Here is a 19391-nt window from a genome sequence, read left to right on the forward strand (position 1 = left end):
CAATGATAATCCTAAATAAGCATTTGAATATGACAGACAGACTGATCCAACTTCCAGACGATGGACACAAATAGAGAGAAGAACAAAGACTCCAAATTTGAGAACTCTCACCTCATTCAAACCCGTTGGAAGCACACAAGCAAATTTTATCTACACCAGTGACTGCTTAGCAAGAACTAAACAGCAGCACAAATCAAAAGCAAAAACTTCTATCAAAATTGCGTGCAAATGGAGGCTATGTTACATAGGACAGGATCACATAATCTCAGGGGACGTATTCATGACCAGTAGTCCAGTACTCGCTAAATTCTAACAACAATCGACCTAAGACAAATTATCACCCAGTAGTTCATGTATGCCATTATAATCGCATTGAACAGAAAGTAAAGGAGTAGAGCAGGTCAGGCAGAAAGGGGAAGTAAGTAGTGACCAGCGAATCAAACATGGCCAGGAGGTCAAGGGCCTAATCTCCTCGTTGTACCTCAACATTTGTTTTCAAGTTTTATTGCATATGCCACTGCTTAAAACCCATATATAAACCAACTTCCCCATATCCAGTGCAACAGTACTAAGCACTCAACAAGTATTGTAAGCTTTTATGATAAGCTTCAAAGCAAAGAGAGACAAGCACATCCATTTGTACCTGGGTTTACTTCCATCTCAATAAAAGCAGCAGAAGAAAAGTACAATTAGTTAAGTAACAAGTAACATCCATGATAAGAGAGACAACAAAAATAAAACAAACATCAATAATAAGAGAAAGACAATTAGTTCTAAGAAAGCAACAAAATTTTCACTCTTCACAGATTGACATGAAGATATATACTATGTTGTATTCATCAGCACCATTGAGCAGAGACTGCTAAAATTACAACTGTACCAGACAGCCTCCACAAAGACGGTCCTTGTATCACATTTAAAATCGAAAATATAGGCATAATGTCCATAATTAGACTGGACAGGACAGGTCATAGTTATATCTGTAAAAAGCCTCCGCATTTCACTAACTGTTCTCAATCTCTAAACAACTGCCTTCCTCTTACACATGTCAAAATTGCACTCTAGCTTTTCCTTGAAGCAACTACAAGTTATACATTTCTACTTCCCAACCCCACTAATTCAAGGGTGAGCATGCTTGTGCCCTTATCTTGTTGAAAATTTTTTTAAAAAAAATTAATAAAAAGAAAACTGAGAAGTCAAAATCTTATATCATGGAATAAACAAAATAATCCCACTTTTTACACATGTACAGGATGGTAAACAGGCTGACGATTCCGTCTCTTCACCAAAATGCAAGTGCAGGACGCTACACATGCTTCTCGTTCCCAAAGGCATGCCTGTGCGACACTGGAAGTGCCAAAATATGTCATGTACAATGTTTGACTCAATCTCTACTGCGAATGAAACCTTGCCGACTAATGGCCCGAATTGCTATCTGCACTAAGTGTAGAAGTTCCTCTACATCCTGGAAGCTGAAGTCAATAACCCTCTTAACAGCAGCAATGCCCTCCTTGTTTTGAGATTCTTCAAGTATCACATTTGCAGCTGAAAAGGCATTTTGGGATTTTCTGGTAGCTTCCATAGCAGAATTCACGTCTTTTGCCTGCACAAACAAAATGTTGTTAGCTGCTGACCACCTACAGCGTCCTCCAGTTGAACAACTACGGCATGGTCTAACCCCATAACAACAATTAAAGCCAATACCCTAAAAGCAAAAGCTTCTATACTTGCAGATATCTGAGAAATCAACCCTAAGTTCAAAATCATGTTCAATTCATCAGTCATTTTAAACCATCAAATCATATGCAATCCCAAAGACCTAACGAAGCATTAATTCATGTCAGAATGGTCACTGAAAATATCAGAATAAGCCTTTTTTCCAAATTTACTATGTTGGCTGCCCTGTCCAGAAAAGGAACTTTTCAGCTTAATTAAGTATTTCAAGTTCAATAAGTTAGATGTAACCTCGCAGATTGCAATCAACTAAACATTAATAAATGAGGCATTAAGATGGATGCACGAATGCAGAAGATAATATATGAGCATGAATAGACTTACAAAATCAAGCAGCCGGAAAAAGCCTGGGCGGTTTCGAGGAGCAATAACGTGATTCCCAGAATGAGAACCATTGCTTTTAGCCAAGGAAGCCTTTTCCACCAATGCTTGATTGTTCAAGTTGTCAATATCAGATGCAGAAGATGAAGGAGATTCACCTAAGCACAAGATCAGAAAATCACAAAATCAATTAGTAACATAAACCTGAGTATAACTGAGGCAAGTTTGCATGAAAGGATTAGTCCACATATATGATACTAGAATTATATGCAAAATATTGAGGATGGCAGTTTCTATGCAGTGAGAGGCCACAGAATGGCAGAGAAAATTACTTCTTAAGAATGCATCAAATGTTGCGAATGGCGAAACACAGAAACAGGCTCAGGTGTTCAAAGCTTTCCAGAAACCAGAAGATACAACAAGCTACAGAGTATATTTTAGGAAACCATGGAGTACAGAACTGCCCAACACAATCACACTTGGAAAGGGAAGAAGAAGAAAGGAAGATCCTAGTTGTTGAGGATGCATGGTCCACTCTAATTAGAGTGAAAGCACCAAACAAATTCTGCAAACAAGAGACTAGATGGAACATCCCACCTTGTGAATATCCAACATTGTTGAGCCAAGCAATAAGATACAACAAATGGCCACCGAATGCCAGAAGATCTCAGCAGGGTCTATATTTTCTAACATGCAGATGATACAAACATGGCAAAATGATTCAATGTTCACAGGAGGCCTATAACATGAGAGGTTTCAGAACAGTCACCGTACCTTGGGGAACAATCTGCAAACTAGCTTGTAAATCACGACACAGCCGATTCGTACTAGTATTTTTGCAGTAAACCACCCTCATATTAGCAACCTCCATGCATTTATAAGCTAAAGCAGCAGCAGCCATTTCCTGCTGTCTCTCATATTCATGGGCACAGGTTCTGTAGGTTTTGAGAAATTATATCAACTATCAAGCCACAAATGAGGGTAATGATCATGCATGACATGTTTAACAAAACAGTCCAAGATTCCTTCATATTAAAGATATCATGATTGCAGAATTCCTCCATCGAACACAAGTAATAGTCAGTAAACAAAATTCTGCATTTTACCAGGACAATTGTTCAATAACTAGTCATCTAAGCCCACTCATTGAGGGTAAATAGGTGCAAATCACTGAAAAAAATTATCAGTATTTAATAATTGGAGTAGATTATATACTGTTTAATAACATGATGTAAATTTTCTTCAATGTGTATGTACCAGGGTAACTATGTAGGTCAGTCTTCAGACTTGCACTCATTTTGGAGGGAAGAAAAAGGAAAAGGCATAACAAGACTACAAGGATTCTCACACATGACATGTAGCAAGATGATGTTGATTTGGGATAGAACAACATACCAGTCACTCAAACAACTCTAGAAGTATTAGTAGTAGTACATCTACCCAAGAACAACGAGAGTAAAACAACATCATGAAAACACAAGACCCATGACACACTAGATCAGGGAGTAAACCATCAATCAGCTTGAACACTGACTTACTCGCAAAGTTTTGCAGCACTACCATAAATCTGCATTTGATTCATCTCTCCAGGTTTGCTATTCTCAAAGTTGCTCTCCAAAAGAGAAGCAGCATGAAGAAATTTTAAGGCTGCTTGGAAGTATAGCTCATTACATTCAAAACTAAATCCTGAGTCCTGCAATTATCAACCAATAAGACAAGTTGATGTGCTACTCATGAACTAGCAATACAGAGTTCCACAGAAATTTTATGAAATCATGCAGGTCACAAGGACCAGATATAAACCTTGATATTATCCGCATCATTTCTAAGGCCTTCGGCTTCTTTTAGCACATCTAAAGGTGCGGTCAACCTAGCGGCATCCTTTCTTTCCAGACTCGGGCCACTGAGATCCCATGCTACAGATCGACCAGAAGCAGTGCTGCCCATGGCCTGATGAGGTTCATTATGGTGAATGATATTGCGATGATCTTTTGAAACCTCTGATGCATAAGTGCGGATGGAAACATCATGACCTGGTACTTGCAATAGACTTCCATTCTGGGTTCCTGGAGCAGGTTTGCTAGCAAAAGGTAGCACCTCATGTTCATCTTCAGGATGATGGTCAATCAGCGACTTCGCATCACTACGAGCTTTCAAAGCTGAATTGCTCCTCAATGCATCAGAACCCTTGATTAGGTCTTGTTGCATGAGGTTATTTGCATCCTTGCTGCAAGGATCACCTAAATTGACACCTGATCTCCTGTGCCCTTTAGGTTGCAATAGGTTCTCTAGACTGCCATCAAGCAATTTTCTTGACTCTCTCTTGCTAATACTCTTGTTACTTTTAACAGATTGAACTCCAGACTGATCAACAAAAGGTTGTTTCACATCACCCAGCAAGACACCGTCAGCTGCAACGTGATTTTGATCAATACCTGTGTCTACGCTTGAACTTGTCTTTGGGTTTAAGTCTCCCCGATCATTTGGTAGATCAGAGACATTCTCTACTGCATCTTCAGAATCCAAACCAAAATTCCTGCCTTTGTGCTTGGGCAGCAGAGAGGAAGCCTTTCCAGATTTCTTTTGGGGTAAGACAGTATTATGCTGGTCCTTGCCAATCCTGTCTTTGACAGAAAAAGGTTCTGAAGCATGCCTATCAGTCAGATATGTGCTATGACTCTCCAAGATGTCAAGATGATCATTATCTAGATAACCATTTCCAAAAAGTGAAGGTGGTCTACCACCAAGTTCACATTCCTCACCCAATTTGCCTCCAGCATCAGTTTTCCGAAAGTCGAGCATATGGTTTTCAGCTAACTCAGGATTGAGAACATCGGGATTTTTCCGCTTCTTAGCTATCCCAGATCTCTTGGTCACATTATTAACATCCCCATCCACAGCTTTTCTGGGGCTTCCTTTTATGGGAAAACCACCTACTTTGACATCATCCAGCTCAAAACCATCCAATTTTTCTGGAGACAATTTGTTCAGACTGGACATCCTCATGGGAGATGAAGAAACTGATTCAACTGGTGAACCATTCACTCCCTGATAACTGTTTCTCTTTTTACGGGAATCAGAAACCTTTGATGAGCTTGATGTGGCAGCTGTTAACACTGGTTCACATCCCAAATCCTTTTTCAACGACTCCAAATCCTCCATGGTCAGTTGAGATGTAATTTTTACTCTGCATTTGTTTAGCTGCTTTGGCTTATCAAAATTTCTGTCAATTGTATTATTACAAGCCGATGGAACCATTCTGGTGTTCATGTCTTTTCTTTTCAATTCAGCACTAGACTTACTTCTACTGGACTCCTTCCCATCAATCTGAGACACCCGAAGTTTCTTGTCCCTCCTGAATCCACTGTCACTGCTCTCCTCCTTCGCAGGCAAATTTCTGTCAGGGAGTTGACTTCCATCATTTTGAAGTGTCTCTGCATTATTTTGAGAACTTTGCCAATCCTTCAGTTTTCTCTTCTTTAAGGATATCTCCCCACTATTGGATTTCCCCATCATATCCAAATATCCATTACCCAATAAACCTGATGCACGTTCACTTGGTTTCCTGAGAGAAGTTTGTAAACCATTCCTCTCCTCCTCTTTTGGATAATCACGTTCACTGGGATTTCGGTTTTCTGTAGATGCCAATGTTGGCAAAATAGTTTTTGACTTGATGCCTGACCTGCCGAGGCATGCAGCAGAAGCCTGGATGTTCTTCACAGCAGAAGCAGTTTTACTCTTCTTTGAAGGCTCAAGTTCATGCCTATCAGTCTCTCTTTTGCTTTTCTTCTTTAGCTTTACATCACCTACCGAATAAGTCTGATGAAAAAAACAAAAACATACTAAAGCACAGAAAACAACATTAAGATATAAGATGATGACAAACCTCCAGTTACATGCTTCTGTTTCTGTCTATTCGAATGCTTTTCCACTGCAATTTCTGACACAGTAATGGATCTATTAACTGGTTTAACTCCCAAAGAAGACTGCTTCATATCTTTTGAACTTCCCCTTTTCACCAGATCCTGTTCAAAGTTTTTTCCCTTGCTGCCAGTAAAAGATGTTTCTTTTATTTTATGAGCCTTCTTTCTTCCACTAGCCTTGTAATCAAAACCAACATTCTGGTGGCTCTGATTTAGGAGCTGTACGTCAACTGCATGTGCTCCAGTTGCAGGCCTATCAGCATGATTTTGAATCCAATGTTGGTTCTCTAAAACAGGAAACTGATATGAAGCATAGAGAGCCTTCGTTGTCTCCTCCTCACTAATGTCACAATGGTTCATTCCAGGCCTATATATTAATGAAAATAAACTGGTTAATATCAGGCCTAAAGATTAATTTAATTAGATTGTTACTCAGGCTTTAGTAGGTTCTTGTATATCTACCATATACACACACATTGCAGAATTTTGAAGCAAAACACATTATTTGCACATTCAGGAGAAAATTACAGAAAACAGACAAAAAATAGTGGTTTTTCTAATCCGTAGTTCCTCATGCGCAATATGTGACTTCAAGAAAAACTAAATTGATTTGACAATACAAACCGCAAAATGCAACAGAAAAGAACTTACAGCCAGTTCAGCATGCTGCACAGCCACTTCTCCGGCAGATCTTCAGGCTTTGTACCATAAGGCAGGAGACGCCAGGCCTGACATTGGTCACATTGGACCCAATTTTCCTCTATGAGAGCCATTGTAGCCTGTTCTGTGACCAGTGTCGGCCCATTATTTATAGGAAGACTGTCAATTGGAGGATCATTCAGTAATGTTTCAGATATCACCTGGTCATCAAATTTACTACCCCTTGGCTTCCCTTTTGGTCTATCACCATATGGCTGCTTTTCTTTCAGAGTCTCAACATTTGAGTCCTTCAATCTGTTGACAGATGAATTCTCCAACACATCCACTCGTGCTGAGTTTGTCTCAAACAAATCTTTATAGGTATCACGAACCTTATTTGCATCCCTCTTAGTAGCCTTTTGTCTCGCCACAGCAGAAATACCAGCCCTTGTACTTTCTTCTGCTGAATCCACAAACTGCTTTCCTCTAACTTGAGCTCCCTTTAACTTCTTTTTACTTTCTGATGAAAACTTCTTTGCAGATACAGGCATCCTTGATTGATCTTCTTCATGGGTAGTTCTAGCACTTAATTTCTGTATCGAGTGATCAATACCCCCTTTAGTATCTCTTTCACTTTGAGATGTATCAGAATCAGCTTTGAGTGAAGCAGGAACCTGGTTAGCTTTGTTCCCTATGCCTTCAAGTTTATCAACTGGAACATCCTTCTGGGAACTTTTTACGTGGTTTTTCGTAATCCAGTCCAATGAGCAGCTTTTATCTTCTTGATGCTCAATCTTACTATCACTTAGGCCAGACATTGATCCAAAGGACTCATCCTTGACCAGCTCAGTCACCGACAATCTGCCCTTGGCTTTGTCCTTGGTATCCTTCCTCTTCTTTAAGGTGGCACCATTTTCATGCTCCCCAAAAGCTTCAAGCGCCTTAGCTGAGTCCTTAAATGAGTCCTTGATTTGCGGCACCTCGGCTCCAGGGTTTTCCTTTAAGCGGGAGAGCATATGATCCTCAAAAGCCATTTGATTCCTGCATTTTGATTCATTATATTTTTTACTCTTCCCAACAGCTTTGCTTTGCTTCCTTGTCAGTAGAACCTCATTGCTTAACCTGGAGGTGGAATCATCCACAGATGTGGTAGAATGGTTATGCTTTAACTTGATCGTGGCCTCAGGCTTATTACTTTCCATTGGTATGTTACTTATTAAATTAATAAAAGTGGTATGAAGAGGTGAAAGAAGCAGGCCCCCAGCAATGGTCAAGGAAGTCAGCATCTGTCCATGTTATGCAAGCAAACAACCAATTGAAAGGACAGAAAATGAGATCGACACTGTAAGAACATACAAAATATACAAAAATTTAAAAAAAAAAATTGTGGCTTCTGGAAGTACCTTAAGAATGCAGGACGAAGATTCATCAGAAGTCTCTTGAGATTCCAATAGATTTCCTCCACTTCCTCCAGGACTGTTACCCGTCGAAGAAGATGGAGATGTTAAACCAAGACCACTGTAGATTGCAGCATTCTTTTGTGGGACTTTGATCCGAAATTTCAGTGGTTTTTGATCACTTGGATTAAGTGACTTATTTGTGGATGGTTGACGTCTTGTGGGAAATTTATCAGTAACTTGGACAGAAGACAAGCAGGAATCTTGTCTCGATCCGTCTCCTGACTGGACCACCTTTTCGTGTGACAAATGGACTCCACGGCTAGCAGCTGTTCCATTTCTCTGAGACAAAGGCAGATCAGGGGGAGCAGTTGCATTTTGTACAGCAACCTGTTTTGCAACACAATTCAAGGTGCTAAATGGAAAGAGAACTACCAAAAATTTAGTAATTCATATTTCAGCCATATGCCTCATTCCCCAGCAAATAATTAGAAAGGGAAAGAACAAAACTTGCCAATGTACCTCCCTACACATAGGAGATTTTGTTGTGGTGTGAATTTGAACTCTTTGAGGACTCTTTGGCTGTGACCAAATTGAAGGTGAGCGTTGGTATGTAGGCAGGAAAGAACCATAACCACCAAACTTCGCCCCTGATAAAGTAATTGAATCAATCTCATCACTTTTAGAACAGAAAGAAGAACCTTAAACTTCTTCTTTGTCATATAAAGTTCCAATTCTGCTATACTCACCTAAGTTTTCAGCAGAAACTCCTCCTTCAAAATATTTCTGAAAATGGCCTAGCACACTTTGGACCTTCTCATCCTTCAGAAAAAGGAATGAAAGGATCAGGACAGGAAATGCATTTTTGGGAAAAATATCAGAAGTGCAGCAGAAAGAACACAAAAAAACTGTGATAACACTCCTGACAAAAATAATCAATGCTCCATGACAACGAATGACACCCACACACACGAAAAAAAAGAGAAAAAAAAAAAAGACAATCTGAAACTTGTGAATTGTGTCCCGAAGGAAAAATATGCGACACGCATCATATATTAGATTTTGAAGACCAGTGATGACAAACAATAATGGTACCTAGGAGCAGGTAGAAGTTGGCATGGAGAGAATCACGAAATTAGATTGATTAATAACGTGGCAAACAATCAGTATGAAAGTTACAAACATGAACCTCACCCCAAAATTCTAATCAATTGTAAACTTTATAATTAGAAAGCAAAACAACACACATTAGAATATTAATGAAACCATAGCAGCACATCATAATGTCTGAAGCCCCAATGTAGAAACTAAAATTTCCTCAATCCATGGAACTTTGCACAATTTCCAATTAAAATGCTATAAAGCACATGCCTTGAGGTAAATGTGCAATGAAACTCCATCAAAATTTTGTCTTTTTTCAAAATTCCCCCTTATACTTGCTACATTTCATTTGGAAATAAATGATCAACCATACTTGCTGTACAGCAGAATCCATCTATGCTCTAAGACAAACAGATGTTACTTAATCTTCTAGCATTTTGTATCACAATTCTAGTTATCATTATCAATTACTCGTCCAATCCAATAACTAAATTGTTAATTGAGCTTCCAGCGATAAAACTCAATGCCACCATGTTGTTTTTCTCCTTGCTAGTCAAGTCTGCAAATGTTGAGTTATATATGTTTTTTATTTACCTATGAAGCTAAAAACAATAACTTCAGTACAAATTAATCCACAAAATCTGATTTACACAGAGTAAAGAACAGAACAGAGCTCTTACAAGGTAAGAAAAAGCTATCTCAGGATCGATGCTTGTATCATCATCATAAGCCTCCCCTTCTTCAAGCTCAGCCTCCATTTTTGGAGACCCACCTCCCCAAACCATCCCTTCTCCACACACCCTACCTCTACCCCCGACCTATGAGGAACCTACCTTTACAGCTTTACTCCCGTATTCCCAAAACCCTAACCCTAAATTCACCCGTTATCCTGAAGTCTAGCATAATCAGTAAACAATCCAAAATTAAAAAATACAACTCTAGCCCACAAAAATTCTCCAAAAACCCACAAAATCCCTCCAAGGAATTGCTCTATAGCTTCCGGGATTTGCCACCAGGACAAACCCCACCAAACCTACCTGATCATATTTATATAAATGTATATAAACTACTATGTATATTCCTGCGAAGAGCAAATGTATACAGAAAGTAACAGAAAATGCGTGAATTGAAATCACTGCTAATAATCAGAAGACTGAGTGCTTTGAAGCATCAATCGCTGCAGCGACGGAATTGATTCTGAATTTATAAATATTTTTCTTTTTCTTTTTTTTCCCCCCCTGCCTTGGTTATGTCTGATGTGTATATGTTGTGTGTATGGAGACACAGCACGGAGAGAGAAAGGAGGCCGTGTTGTTGTATTCTGTTTTCTTTTTCTTGTCTTCTCTTTTCTTTCTTTCTTCCGCATGTGTTATAATATGGGCTTTTATTTTCCTAACTCCCCTTTGTTTACTTTTCCATTTAGCAATATTGCTTATTTTACAAATATTCTTTTGCCTTTGGCCCAAAGTAATTAAACATGTTTTCCCTTTTTTTTTTATCTTTATTTTTCTTATTAGTTTCCGCGCTTATTTGTACTCAAAGTTTCCCAAAATTAGCAGCTACATCGTCACAAATTACGTAAAAAAGCTAAAAGCTCGTAAATTTGGATGAATATCTATAACAAAAAGAACTCGTTGATATACCTAAATACTTCTAGTATTAAGTTGTCCCTCAGAAATTATCAAAATTAGCAAACATGCAATCGCAAATTAAAATTTGAATGAGTTTTGAATCAGTAGTATCTCAAAATAAAAGAGCTCGTGAATATAGTTAAACATGAATTGTCATTGCGACAAAAAAAAAAATGTTAGGTACAGTAATTATACTACATCAAAACCATGTTCATAACTATTTAACAAGATTGAGCAAATATTAGGGGGGGGATTGTAAAAATTTTATTGAACTTTAATCTCTTTATACATGATTTCTTGTGGAATATATGGTTCTGTCTGGTTCGTGGAGGGAGAATATGTTGGTTTTGACTGGTGAGCGTATAGTAGTGTATCATGCATATGATAGCTAAAATCCAATAAGAATGGGAATGGCAGGCATCTTCAGAGTCTCTCCTAGAAAAATAACAATACTGATCTGATGCTGATTTTTTTTTTTTACTCCACCAGGGTTAGGGTTGGATTCATTTTGAAACTGGAACACGACCATGTACTGTTAGGCCCATAATTGAAATCCACATTCAGCTCAAATATCCCACACCAAAGCTCCATCAAAAGCTCAATACATCCCAAATAAAGCCCAAGTAGTTAACTTGTTTGGAGCTCACAAGACTAGGCAGAAAGCAAAGAAGTCTCTCTCGTCCTTCGCCAGAACTCTCAAGACAATTGTTTTAAAATTTTCTGCTAAATGTTGCATTTGGATTTTGTTTATCTATTTGAAGAGAACAAAACTAAATTCCCATATTTGATTTTTTTCTTTTATAAAAAAAAAACCAAACATTTTCCCTCTCTCTCTATCTCTTCGAGCAGCAAAAAGAAAAACAAATATGAATATATTCTATTAACTACAAAAATATATTCCAAAAAACCAAAGAAATTAACCCTGAGCAAATAAATTATGATGTGACAAGGACGCCATAAATTAAGAAGAGTCCATTTACCATTTATGAAAAAACGTTGAAAATCACGATATTTATAGGCAGGCGATAAATACAAATATGAAATTCCTAGAATCAAGAAAGTGGACTGTCCTTTTATTTATTTTTTTGTCGTTAAGTTGTTTAGTACATAATTTTCCATAAATCAATACACTATTTTTTCATAATCAAACTAGCATGATCATTTATTGACTGTAAGCTATCTTATAGTAGATTCCTACACTAATTGTTAGGCAAGTATTGATACCTAAAAATACTTGTACTTATAAGGCAACCACTAATTTCTACTGTAATTGCAAAAGTACGGCCTTAATTTTTTTTTTGTAAAAAAGTTTTTTAGGTTTCTATAAGAATTTTTTTGTTAACACTGTTTCTAAGCATCTTTTCGTTTTCACGTATATCACATCTTAAAAAAGTGCTATATTATATTTTTTTTAATAGAAAAAAAAGAGCCGAAATATTACAATCTATTGCAGAATATTGCAGAAAAAAGAGTGTAACAAGGAAAAATACTTTATCAGCACCATCCAATTTGTTTTTTCTCACAACAACAAAAGCAATTAACAGAAACTATATATATAGTTTGATTATTCCTCTGACGTGTAGTTTAAACACTTTCCTCAATTAAAACAACAAGTTTCCGGCTAAAACCAATGCTTAGTCTGACTTGAAGCTCTTAAGATACAAGAGGACCAAATTCTGTCCCTATTTTTATTGCTGAGATTTTCCTACTTACCAAATTTGGACACTTTTGCTTACTCATTGTTGATCTCATATTAAGCAGTAGAATCGCAATACTACGTGACTTTACAGCAAAGTACTCAAAAATGGGTTTTATTTACAGAAACTCCATTGGTTGTATCCTATGGTACAACTTCCTCTTTCCTTTCCAAAAATAATCATCTTTCAAATCCCCTAAATTTCTAGGGTTAATTTAGTACTCAACTAAAACTTTCCATTTCCTCATCCTTCCCTCTCTCATTTAAAGAACCACTCCTCCTTACACCATATATTGTTTTTCCTCTTCAAAGTTTCAATCTTTTTTGGTCGGGTTTGGAATTCTGTGGAGATCCAAGTTTTAATTTTTGTTAGTATTAGTTTTTTGCTTTGCAAAATTTAGTCTTTTTGGTAATTTGAGTTGTGGCTGAATTGTGGGGTTTTTTTTTTTAAGCAATGATTTTTCATTAATGTCAATATGTGAATTCAGTTTTCAAGTGTATAAGCCGGTAGGGGAATGGAATTGGGCTAATGGTGAAGTGGGTTGTGATTTAGGTGCTTAATATTTGAGAGGGTTGTCTTTTTGGTGAAAGTTTCTGCTCTTTACGTGGGGAAAATTATTCAAACAATCGGAGGAAGTGGATGATGTACCATTCTTCTGGTATGGATTACTCGCGGGAACCTGGCATGCCCACGAGGTTTGTGTGGCCTTATGGTGGGAGAAGTGTGTATATCTGTGGTTCATTTACTGGGTGAGACTTCAAAATGTCCACCTTTTAGAATTTTATCATGTTTACATTGATGGTTCAGTCCTCTTTGTTTTGTTTTGTTTTGTCTTTTTTTTTTTTTCCAATTCTGGTTAGTTCTATTATAGTGGCAACTGGTTAGTTTCATTATATCCCTATTCAGCACTTGACATTAGCGTGTAATATTGTTATATTGATTCTAGTTAGTTGTAGCACTAATAATGGTGGCAACTGGTCATTTTGTTAAGGTGGGAACAACATCCGATGACTCCAGTGGAGGGATGCCCAACGGTCTTTCAGACAGTTTGCAACTTACCTCCGGGCTTCCACCAGGTCTGTTACATGCGTTGTGCTTTTGGTGAAAAGTTATTGCCTTTTATGAATCTGTATAGTTATTGTGTAACTTATCTGGGGCAAAATGGGATGCTTAAAATGATAACTTCACTTGTGAAATTGAGTCATACCATTCGTTTTCTGGTTTCATCGTCTGCATTATTATAATACTAGGAGATGCAAGGTTCCTTTTAAAAAGAAGGGATAAGAAAGAGAAAAAGAGGAGATAGTTACCATGTTATCATTTGATCTTTTGTTATATGCTACATTAGGTCTTTAGAGTGTTTGGTTTTGGTGGCAGCAGTAAATATAATGAGATCTAAGTTTGTGCTATGTTTGAGAGAAAACTTTTTGCGTGAGCATGAAAGTTTTGCTCCTTTTTACATAGTTTATACAGTTTAATACAAAATAGATTTTCTTGAAATTTTTTGGTCCATTTAAAAGTTCCATCAGATATTGCTGTTTCTTGGATGAATCTTGAATTCTAATCTGTTGGTCTCTTCTGTGACCAGGTTCACTTTGGATTGTAACCTAGTCATAGCAACAAAGGCATACAAGAGTATGCACAAAATCTGGCAGATCTGTGAATTAACACTTATATCTTGTATCTGTAAATGCAGTACAAGTTTGTCGTTGATGGTGAATGGCGGCATGATGAGCACCAGCCACATGTCTCCAGTAACTATGGGACTGTCAACACTGTCCTTTTAGCAAGGGAATCTGACTACCTGCCGCCAATGCTTAATCCTCAATTTCCTGCTGGTTCTAATATGGATGTTGATAATGAGGCCTTTCAGCGTCTGGTATGAGAGTATTTTACTGCATCACACATTATAAATACTTTTGGTGATATTACAGTTTTTACTTCTGTGATTTTTTCATAAATAGCTGGATGATTTGAGATTCTCAACCTAATTTCATCTCTCTAATTATTTGAATGCAATTTGGCTTTGAGTAGACAAAATAATGTGCATCAACTAGCCATAAGAAGTTGGATTTCCATCTGTGAGTTGGGAGCCTTGTAGACAAGCATCCAATAGAGTAATTTTGTGTTGCTATTCTGTTCCTTTCTTGTTTCTTGCCTTGCATCACAACAGCATAAAAGGTTGTATCAAAAGTTTTGGTGGTCTCTACAAATGCATTGATGGAACTCCTGATTGTTGAATAGATAATTTGATTTCTGAATTTTATAATGACTTTATATAGTCTATTGATGATTTTCTTCTTGTCCTATATGATCTCCTTTTCGTGCCTATGTGTTAGAGTGTTAATGTTTGCTGGTGCTTTACATCTGGTTATTAAGTTTCAGGTCAAAGTTTCAGATATTGGGTTATCAGAAGCAGACTTAGAGATCTCTCGCCACCGCATTTCTGTATTCTTGTCTACACATACAGCTTATGAGTTGCTTCCTCGGTCAGGAAAGGTATGAGTTAGTTGACCTAGCAATAGTCACTAGGAATATATTGCTGCATATCTCTCTCCTCATTTAAATCAAATCTGGTGCCCAGGTTATTGCTTTAGATGTTGACTTACCTGTGAAGCAGGCTTTTCACATTCTTCACGAGCAGGTATGGTCAATTTCTTGCAGACTTAACTGGTTTCCTGTTCTTGAGAGGACTTCAAATTTGTAATACAAGTTGGGTTAAGTTTGGCTCTTGGTTGTTGTAAGCCACCTAAATGTGAAAATACACTAGTGACATTTTTCTATTGCACGTATATTCACTTCTGGGGCTCTTGTGACCATTGAGTAGTTGACCATTGTACTGATCGGGATGTTGAGCAAATGTGATTTTTGTTCTTTTTTTTGGATGATATTTGTTCAGGTTTTGCAGATATGCATCTTATGTTTTCTATTGTCTGATCAACAAAAGAAGATCCCTTAGTTTGCTTCTCCTTTGTACAAATCAATACCATGTATTCAATAAGCAATGCACTTGGTTAATAATATTTGAGATAATGCAGTAAGTTCGTGATACCTTGTTAAATGCATCCAACTATCCAAGACCAAGATCTGATTAGTGATGCAGGGATCAGATAACCTATTTGTTAATGGTCCCTTTATTCTTGGAAGATATTCTATCTTGTTTTCCATTTGTTCATCTTCCAGTTGTGTATTTGAGTCTTTCTGATATTGCTATATCCCTTTTCTAAGCCATGCTAATTACAGGGAATTCCTATGGCTCCTCTGTGGGATTTCTGCAAGGGGCAGTTTGTTGGAGTTCTGAGTGCACTGGATTTCATCTTGATTATGAAGGAGGTACCTGCTGTGATCTTTAATCTTAAGACAGAATTTCTATTTGCTTGTGATGGTTGTACTTTATATAAATTCAGGTTAGATTACATGGGCAGTGTTCATCAGTAAGCTTATTTGCAAATCCCCCCCCCCCCCCCCCAACAAAAAAAAAACCCAAAAAAAAAACAAATAGGCAAGAAAATTGATATAGTACAAGAGTCCTGAGGTTCTCTTGAAGTTGGGTATGTTTCCGTTCTAAAACTGATCTTCTGTTAATCTCTATTGAATGAATGTTTCCATTAAATTTTTAACTGGTCTCTGTTTAATTCCTTCAGTTTGGTTGATCAAAGCAACTAAGGAACTTGCATAACCTGATATCCGCATTTGATATAACAGTCTTGTGATAATAGGCCTTTTTTTTAACTTGAACTTGTGACTATCCCCAGCTCAAATAGTTGGGAGGTGGAATGACTTTGTATGTTCTGACGGAGTATTTTGTATTCTTCTATGATAACTTTCTGAAGTAATTTGTCCATTGACCAAATCTGATTTCACTAGCTCTTAGAAACTGGGATATTTGCAATTATGGTCTCAACTTTGCAGCTCAGAAATCATGGGTCCAATCTGACAGAGGAAGAGCTTGACTTACACAGTATATCTGCTTGGAAGGAAGCTAAGTCATTTATGAATAGACAAATCAATGATGGTGGAAGAACAGGTCCCAGGCAACTTGTCCATGTAAGTACTGATTTATTTTAATTGCAAACTAGTTGTGAGAAACTCTGTTGCCTTTTATAATAATGTTGATAGTTTGGGTCCTTAGATTCTAATGATAGACACACACCAAGTTTAGGCATAAGTTGTATTTAGTGTCTTCACTTTTTCTTTATTTTTTGTTTTACCTTGTTAATTCTGAACAAATTATTCAGTGTGCTCCTCTGGTTCCCTTTTGTCTGGAATGAATATTTGTGGGCATTGCCCTTCCAGAGGTTTTAATAGTTGATCAAGTCTCCTCTTGTTTCATGATATGTTAATTTACAATTATTCATGATCACATTTATTTTCATAGATACCATATAGAGGGAAGAGTGTTGTTATCAATGTTAGGGCAAAATGGTAAGATAAGCTTCCTTTTAATAAGGCTAATGGGGATGTCTATGTGACTATGACGAAATTTAAGGGGGTAGTTGTTATTGTCTTGTTATTTCACTCTGCAAGTTCCGTTCATCTATTTCCTGCGACTATTGATGCTGTGGTTTTATGCAGTAAATTGGTTGACATAAAATATTGTTTTTCCTGAAGCTGTTCCTATTTTTTGGTTCCTAAATATTGGTCCATCCTGTGCTTAAGCATGTATTTTCTGCTTATTGCATTTTGTTTTTGCAGGCTGGGCCAGATGACAATTTGAAAGATGTTGCCTTGAAGATTCTACAAAATGGGGTGGCTACAGTTCCTATAATTCATTCCAGCACTGAGGAGGGATCTTACCCACAGCTATTGCATCTTGCTTCACTTTCTGATATACTTCAAAGTACCGTGTTAATCAGTTCTGTAGACTTGTAATTTGTTTTCTTCCTTGTACTGATGCTTCTGCCAAATTCAGGCATTTGCAGATATTTCAGACATTCTTTAGGCTTATTGCCTGTACTCCAGCTCCCAGTTTGTGCAATCGGATTGGGAACTTGGGTTCCAAAAATTGGAGAGTCAAACCGGCAGCCGTTTGCAATGTTGAGACCAAGCACTTCCCTTAGTGCAGCACTTAATTTGTTAGTGCAAGGTATTTTTCCTACTCCTAAGGGATAGCTGTTGAATTGTTGTGCTGTTCAAGCTGCTAGATCTCCTTTTTTTTGGCTTTAGTTGTTTGCCCTTTTTGGAGAATGTTTGCTTCTGATCTTCTTTGTACCATGAGGATATTGGTAGATTAAGCAGGATGAAAGAGAAATATTCACGAGTGTTAAGTGTAGAAATCTATAACTCCTTGCAGAAGGTAACTAAAATCAAGTGCTTGCAAAGCATTTTGGACTTAACATGTGATGTCTCATCACTTGTAGAACTGGTGAGTTTTAAACTTGCAAAAGTTCCTTTTGCACCATGATTCTGGGTGGAAAGTCATGGTAGTTTCTCAGAAAAGTAAACTCAACTTGAGATTTTGCAGATAGATGTAAACAAATGTGATTTGGAGAAAGAATTATCTAATTCAGGCCTGAAATACCTCTGTACTTTTGTACTCAAGCATGTTGTCTGTTTCCTTTGCAGCTCAAGTTAGTTCAATTCCTATTGTTGATGACAATGACTCCTTACTGGATGTGTATTCTCGAAGGTAAGGATTTATTGTATATATTATTGCATAATTTTAACAACAGACTTATATTATGTCGAATTGGACTCTACTTTCCCAACAGTTGAAGGCAAATGTTGATTGTGTCTTTGACAGCGATATTACTGCATTGGCCAAGGACAAATCTTATACAAATATTAATCTTGAGGAGACGACTGTTCATCGGGTAAGCATATCGCCTTAGTTGGGAGTGTCCTTGCAAAGCCTAAGGCTTTGGCTACAAGTTCGAGTGTATACATGACGTTAAATTTTCTGATGCACTGTCTTAGCTTCATTGTTCATCTCTTTTGCTTTTCTCCTTATGCTGGAATGCATCTTAGGCCTTGCAGCTAGGTGAAGAACCGTATTCCCCACATGGGATCAGCCAGCAAAGATGTCACATGTGTTTGCCAACTGATCCGCTACACAAGATCATGGAGAGATTGTCCAAACCAGGTTATTTATTGTGCCAAAATCTATCAGATTTTTTGTGCTAAAGTTCCAAGGATTGGCAGTGTTTTCTTTGTTTGTGGAGGTTTAGGTTTTGTTTATTTTAATGGTAAGGTCATCACCCTATCACGAGATGCATGAAACTTGGAAGTTATGATTGCAGGGGTGAGACGGCTTGTCATAGTGGAAGCTGGAAGCAAGCGGGTGGAAGGTATTGTAACATTAAGTGATATTTTCAGGTTCCTGCTTGGGTAGTAGACAAAAAGGCATCAGATTGGGCGACGGCTTTTACAATCCGGTGGCTTTTAGTCTGTTTTTGCTGACACCATTTCTGCACCAGCAAGGAGAAATCTTCTCTATGGTGATTTTATTTCAATTCTTTCATACATACAATTGGAATGGCCTGACATTTCATGGCCTGGGTTTTAGGGTAGTAGGCTCAAAAATGTGGCTCCATATTGTCGCAGTTGGGTTGTTCCATAAACTGCTAGCTCCCCTTTACAAAGTATTGTCCCCTAAGTTATGCGGCTAGGATGCTAGAGTTTTGTTGAAAGCATGGACCTGCAGTTTTCTGCTGCAGGTGACAGGAAAGTTGGGAAATAAAGTGTTATGATCATTAATGTCATTTTAGCATCCATCTTGATCTTGTGCTCTGGTTTTTATAGGCACAATAATGTCTTCTTATGATTGAACTTTCTGCTGGTTTGTTAATTTGTACTATCATTTTCATTTTCAAGTTGACGAGTTTTTATGTTATGATAAAATGCTGAGGACAAAGCCAGAAGAGAGGATAGAAAACTGATTGGTGGCACTTTTTATTGTTCTCATGGTCGGAGGGAGACACTCTGTACACATCAAGTCTCTTACTTTAG

At 37.6% G+C, this 19391-nt stretch overlaps 2 protein-coding genes across 8 annotated transcripts; one reads left to right on the forward strand and one right to left on the reverse strand.

Annotated features, from left to right (window-relative positions):
* Window positions 1–915: 915 nt before the first annotated feature.
* On the reverse strand, window positions 916–10455 carry LOC113738122 (cysteine-tryptophan domain-containing zinc finger protein 3-like). 3 transcript variants are annotated; one of them, XM_027265308.2, is made up of 11 exons: window positions 9796–10455; window positions 8764–8836; window positions 8537–8664; window positions 8021–8404; window positions 6630–7903; window positions 5942–6345; window positions 3859–5861; window positions 3594–3748; window positions 2830–2990; window positions 2059–2213; window positions 916–1603 (listed from the first exon to the last, which is right to left on the reverse strand). In XM_027265308.2, exons 1-11 carry the CDS (start codon window positions 9898–9900, stop codon window positions 1385–1387), a joined length of 5061 nt encoding a protein of 1686 aa, XP_027121109.2. In that variant the 5' UTR covers window positions 9901–10455; the 3' UTR covers window positions 916–1384. The 3 variants fall into 3 exon arrangements, with proteins under 3 accessions (XP_027121109.2, XP_071940295.1, XP_071940296.1); XM_072084194.1 differs by having other exon boundaries at window positions 8525–8664; window positions 9796–10043; XM_072084195.1 differs by lacking the exons at window positions 8537–8664; window positions 8764–8836; window positions 9796–10455 and having other exon boundaries at window positions 6630–7739; window positions 8021–8185.
* A 1896-nt stretch (window positions 10456–12351) lies between these two features.
* On the forward strand, window positions 12352–19144 carry LOC113738124 (sucrose nonfermenting 4-like protein). Of its 5 annotated transcripts, XM_072084196.1 has the most exons (14): window positions 12356–12769; window positions 12996–13192; window positions 13435–13519; window positions 14140–14322; window positions 14823–14942; window positions 15028–15087; window positions 15687–15776; window positions 16356–16490; window positions 17139–17283; window positions 17356–17529; window positions 18009–18072; window positions 18187–18256; window positions 18411–18525; window positions 18683–19144. In XM_072084196.1, the coding sequence occupies exons 2-14, from the start codon at window positions 13083–13085 to the stop codon at window positions 18772–18774; spliced, it is 1443 nt and encodes a 480-aa protein (XP_071940297.1). In that variant the 5' UTR covers window positions 12356–12769; window positions 12996–13082; the 3' UTR covers window positions 18775–19144. The 5 variants fall into 5 exon arrangements, with proteins under 5 accessions (XP_071940299.1, XP_027121112.1, XP_071940298.1 ...); XM_027265311.2 differs by having other exon boundaries at window positions 12353–13192; window positions 18420–18525; XM_072084197.1 differs by having other exon boundaries at window positions 12354–13192; window positions 14032–14322.
* The last annotated feature ends 247 nt before the right edge of the window (window positions 19145–19391 follow it).

This window comes from Coffea arabica, chromosome 3e, assembly GCF_036785885.1.
Source record: "Coffea arabica cultivar ET-39 chromosome 3e, Coffea Arabica ET-39 HiFi, whole genome shotgun sequence".
NCBI classification, from domain to species: domain Eukaryota; kingdom Viridiplantae; phylum Streptophyta; class Magnoliopsida; order Gentianales; family Rubiaceae; genus Coffea; species Coffea arabica.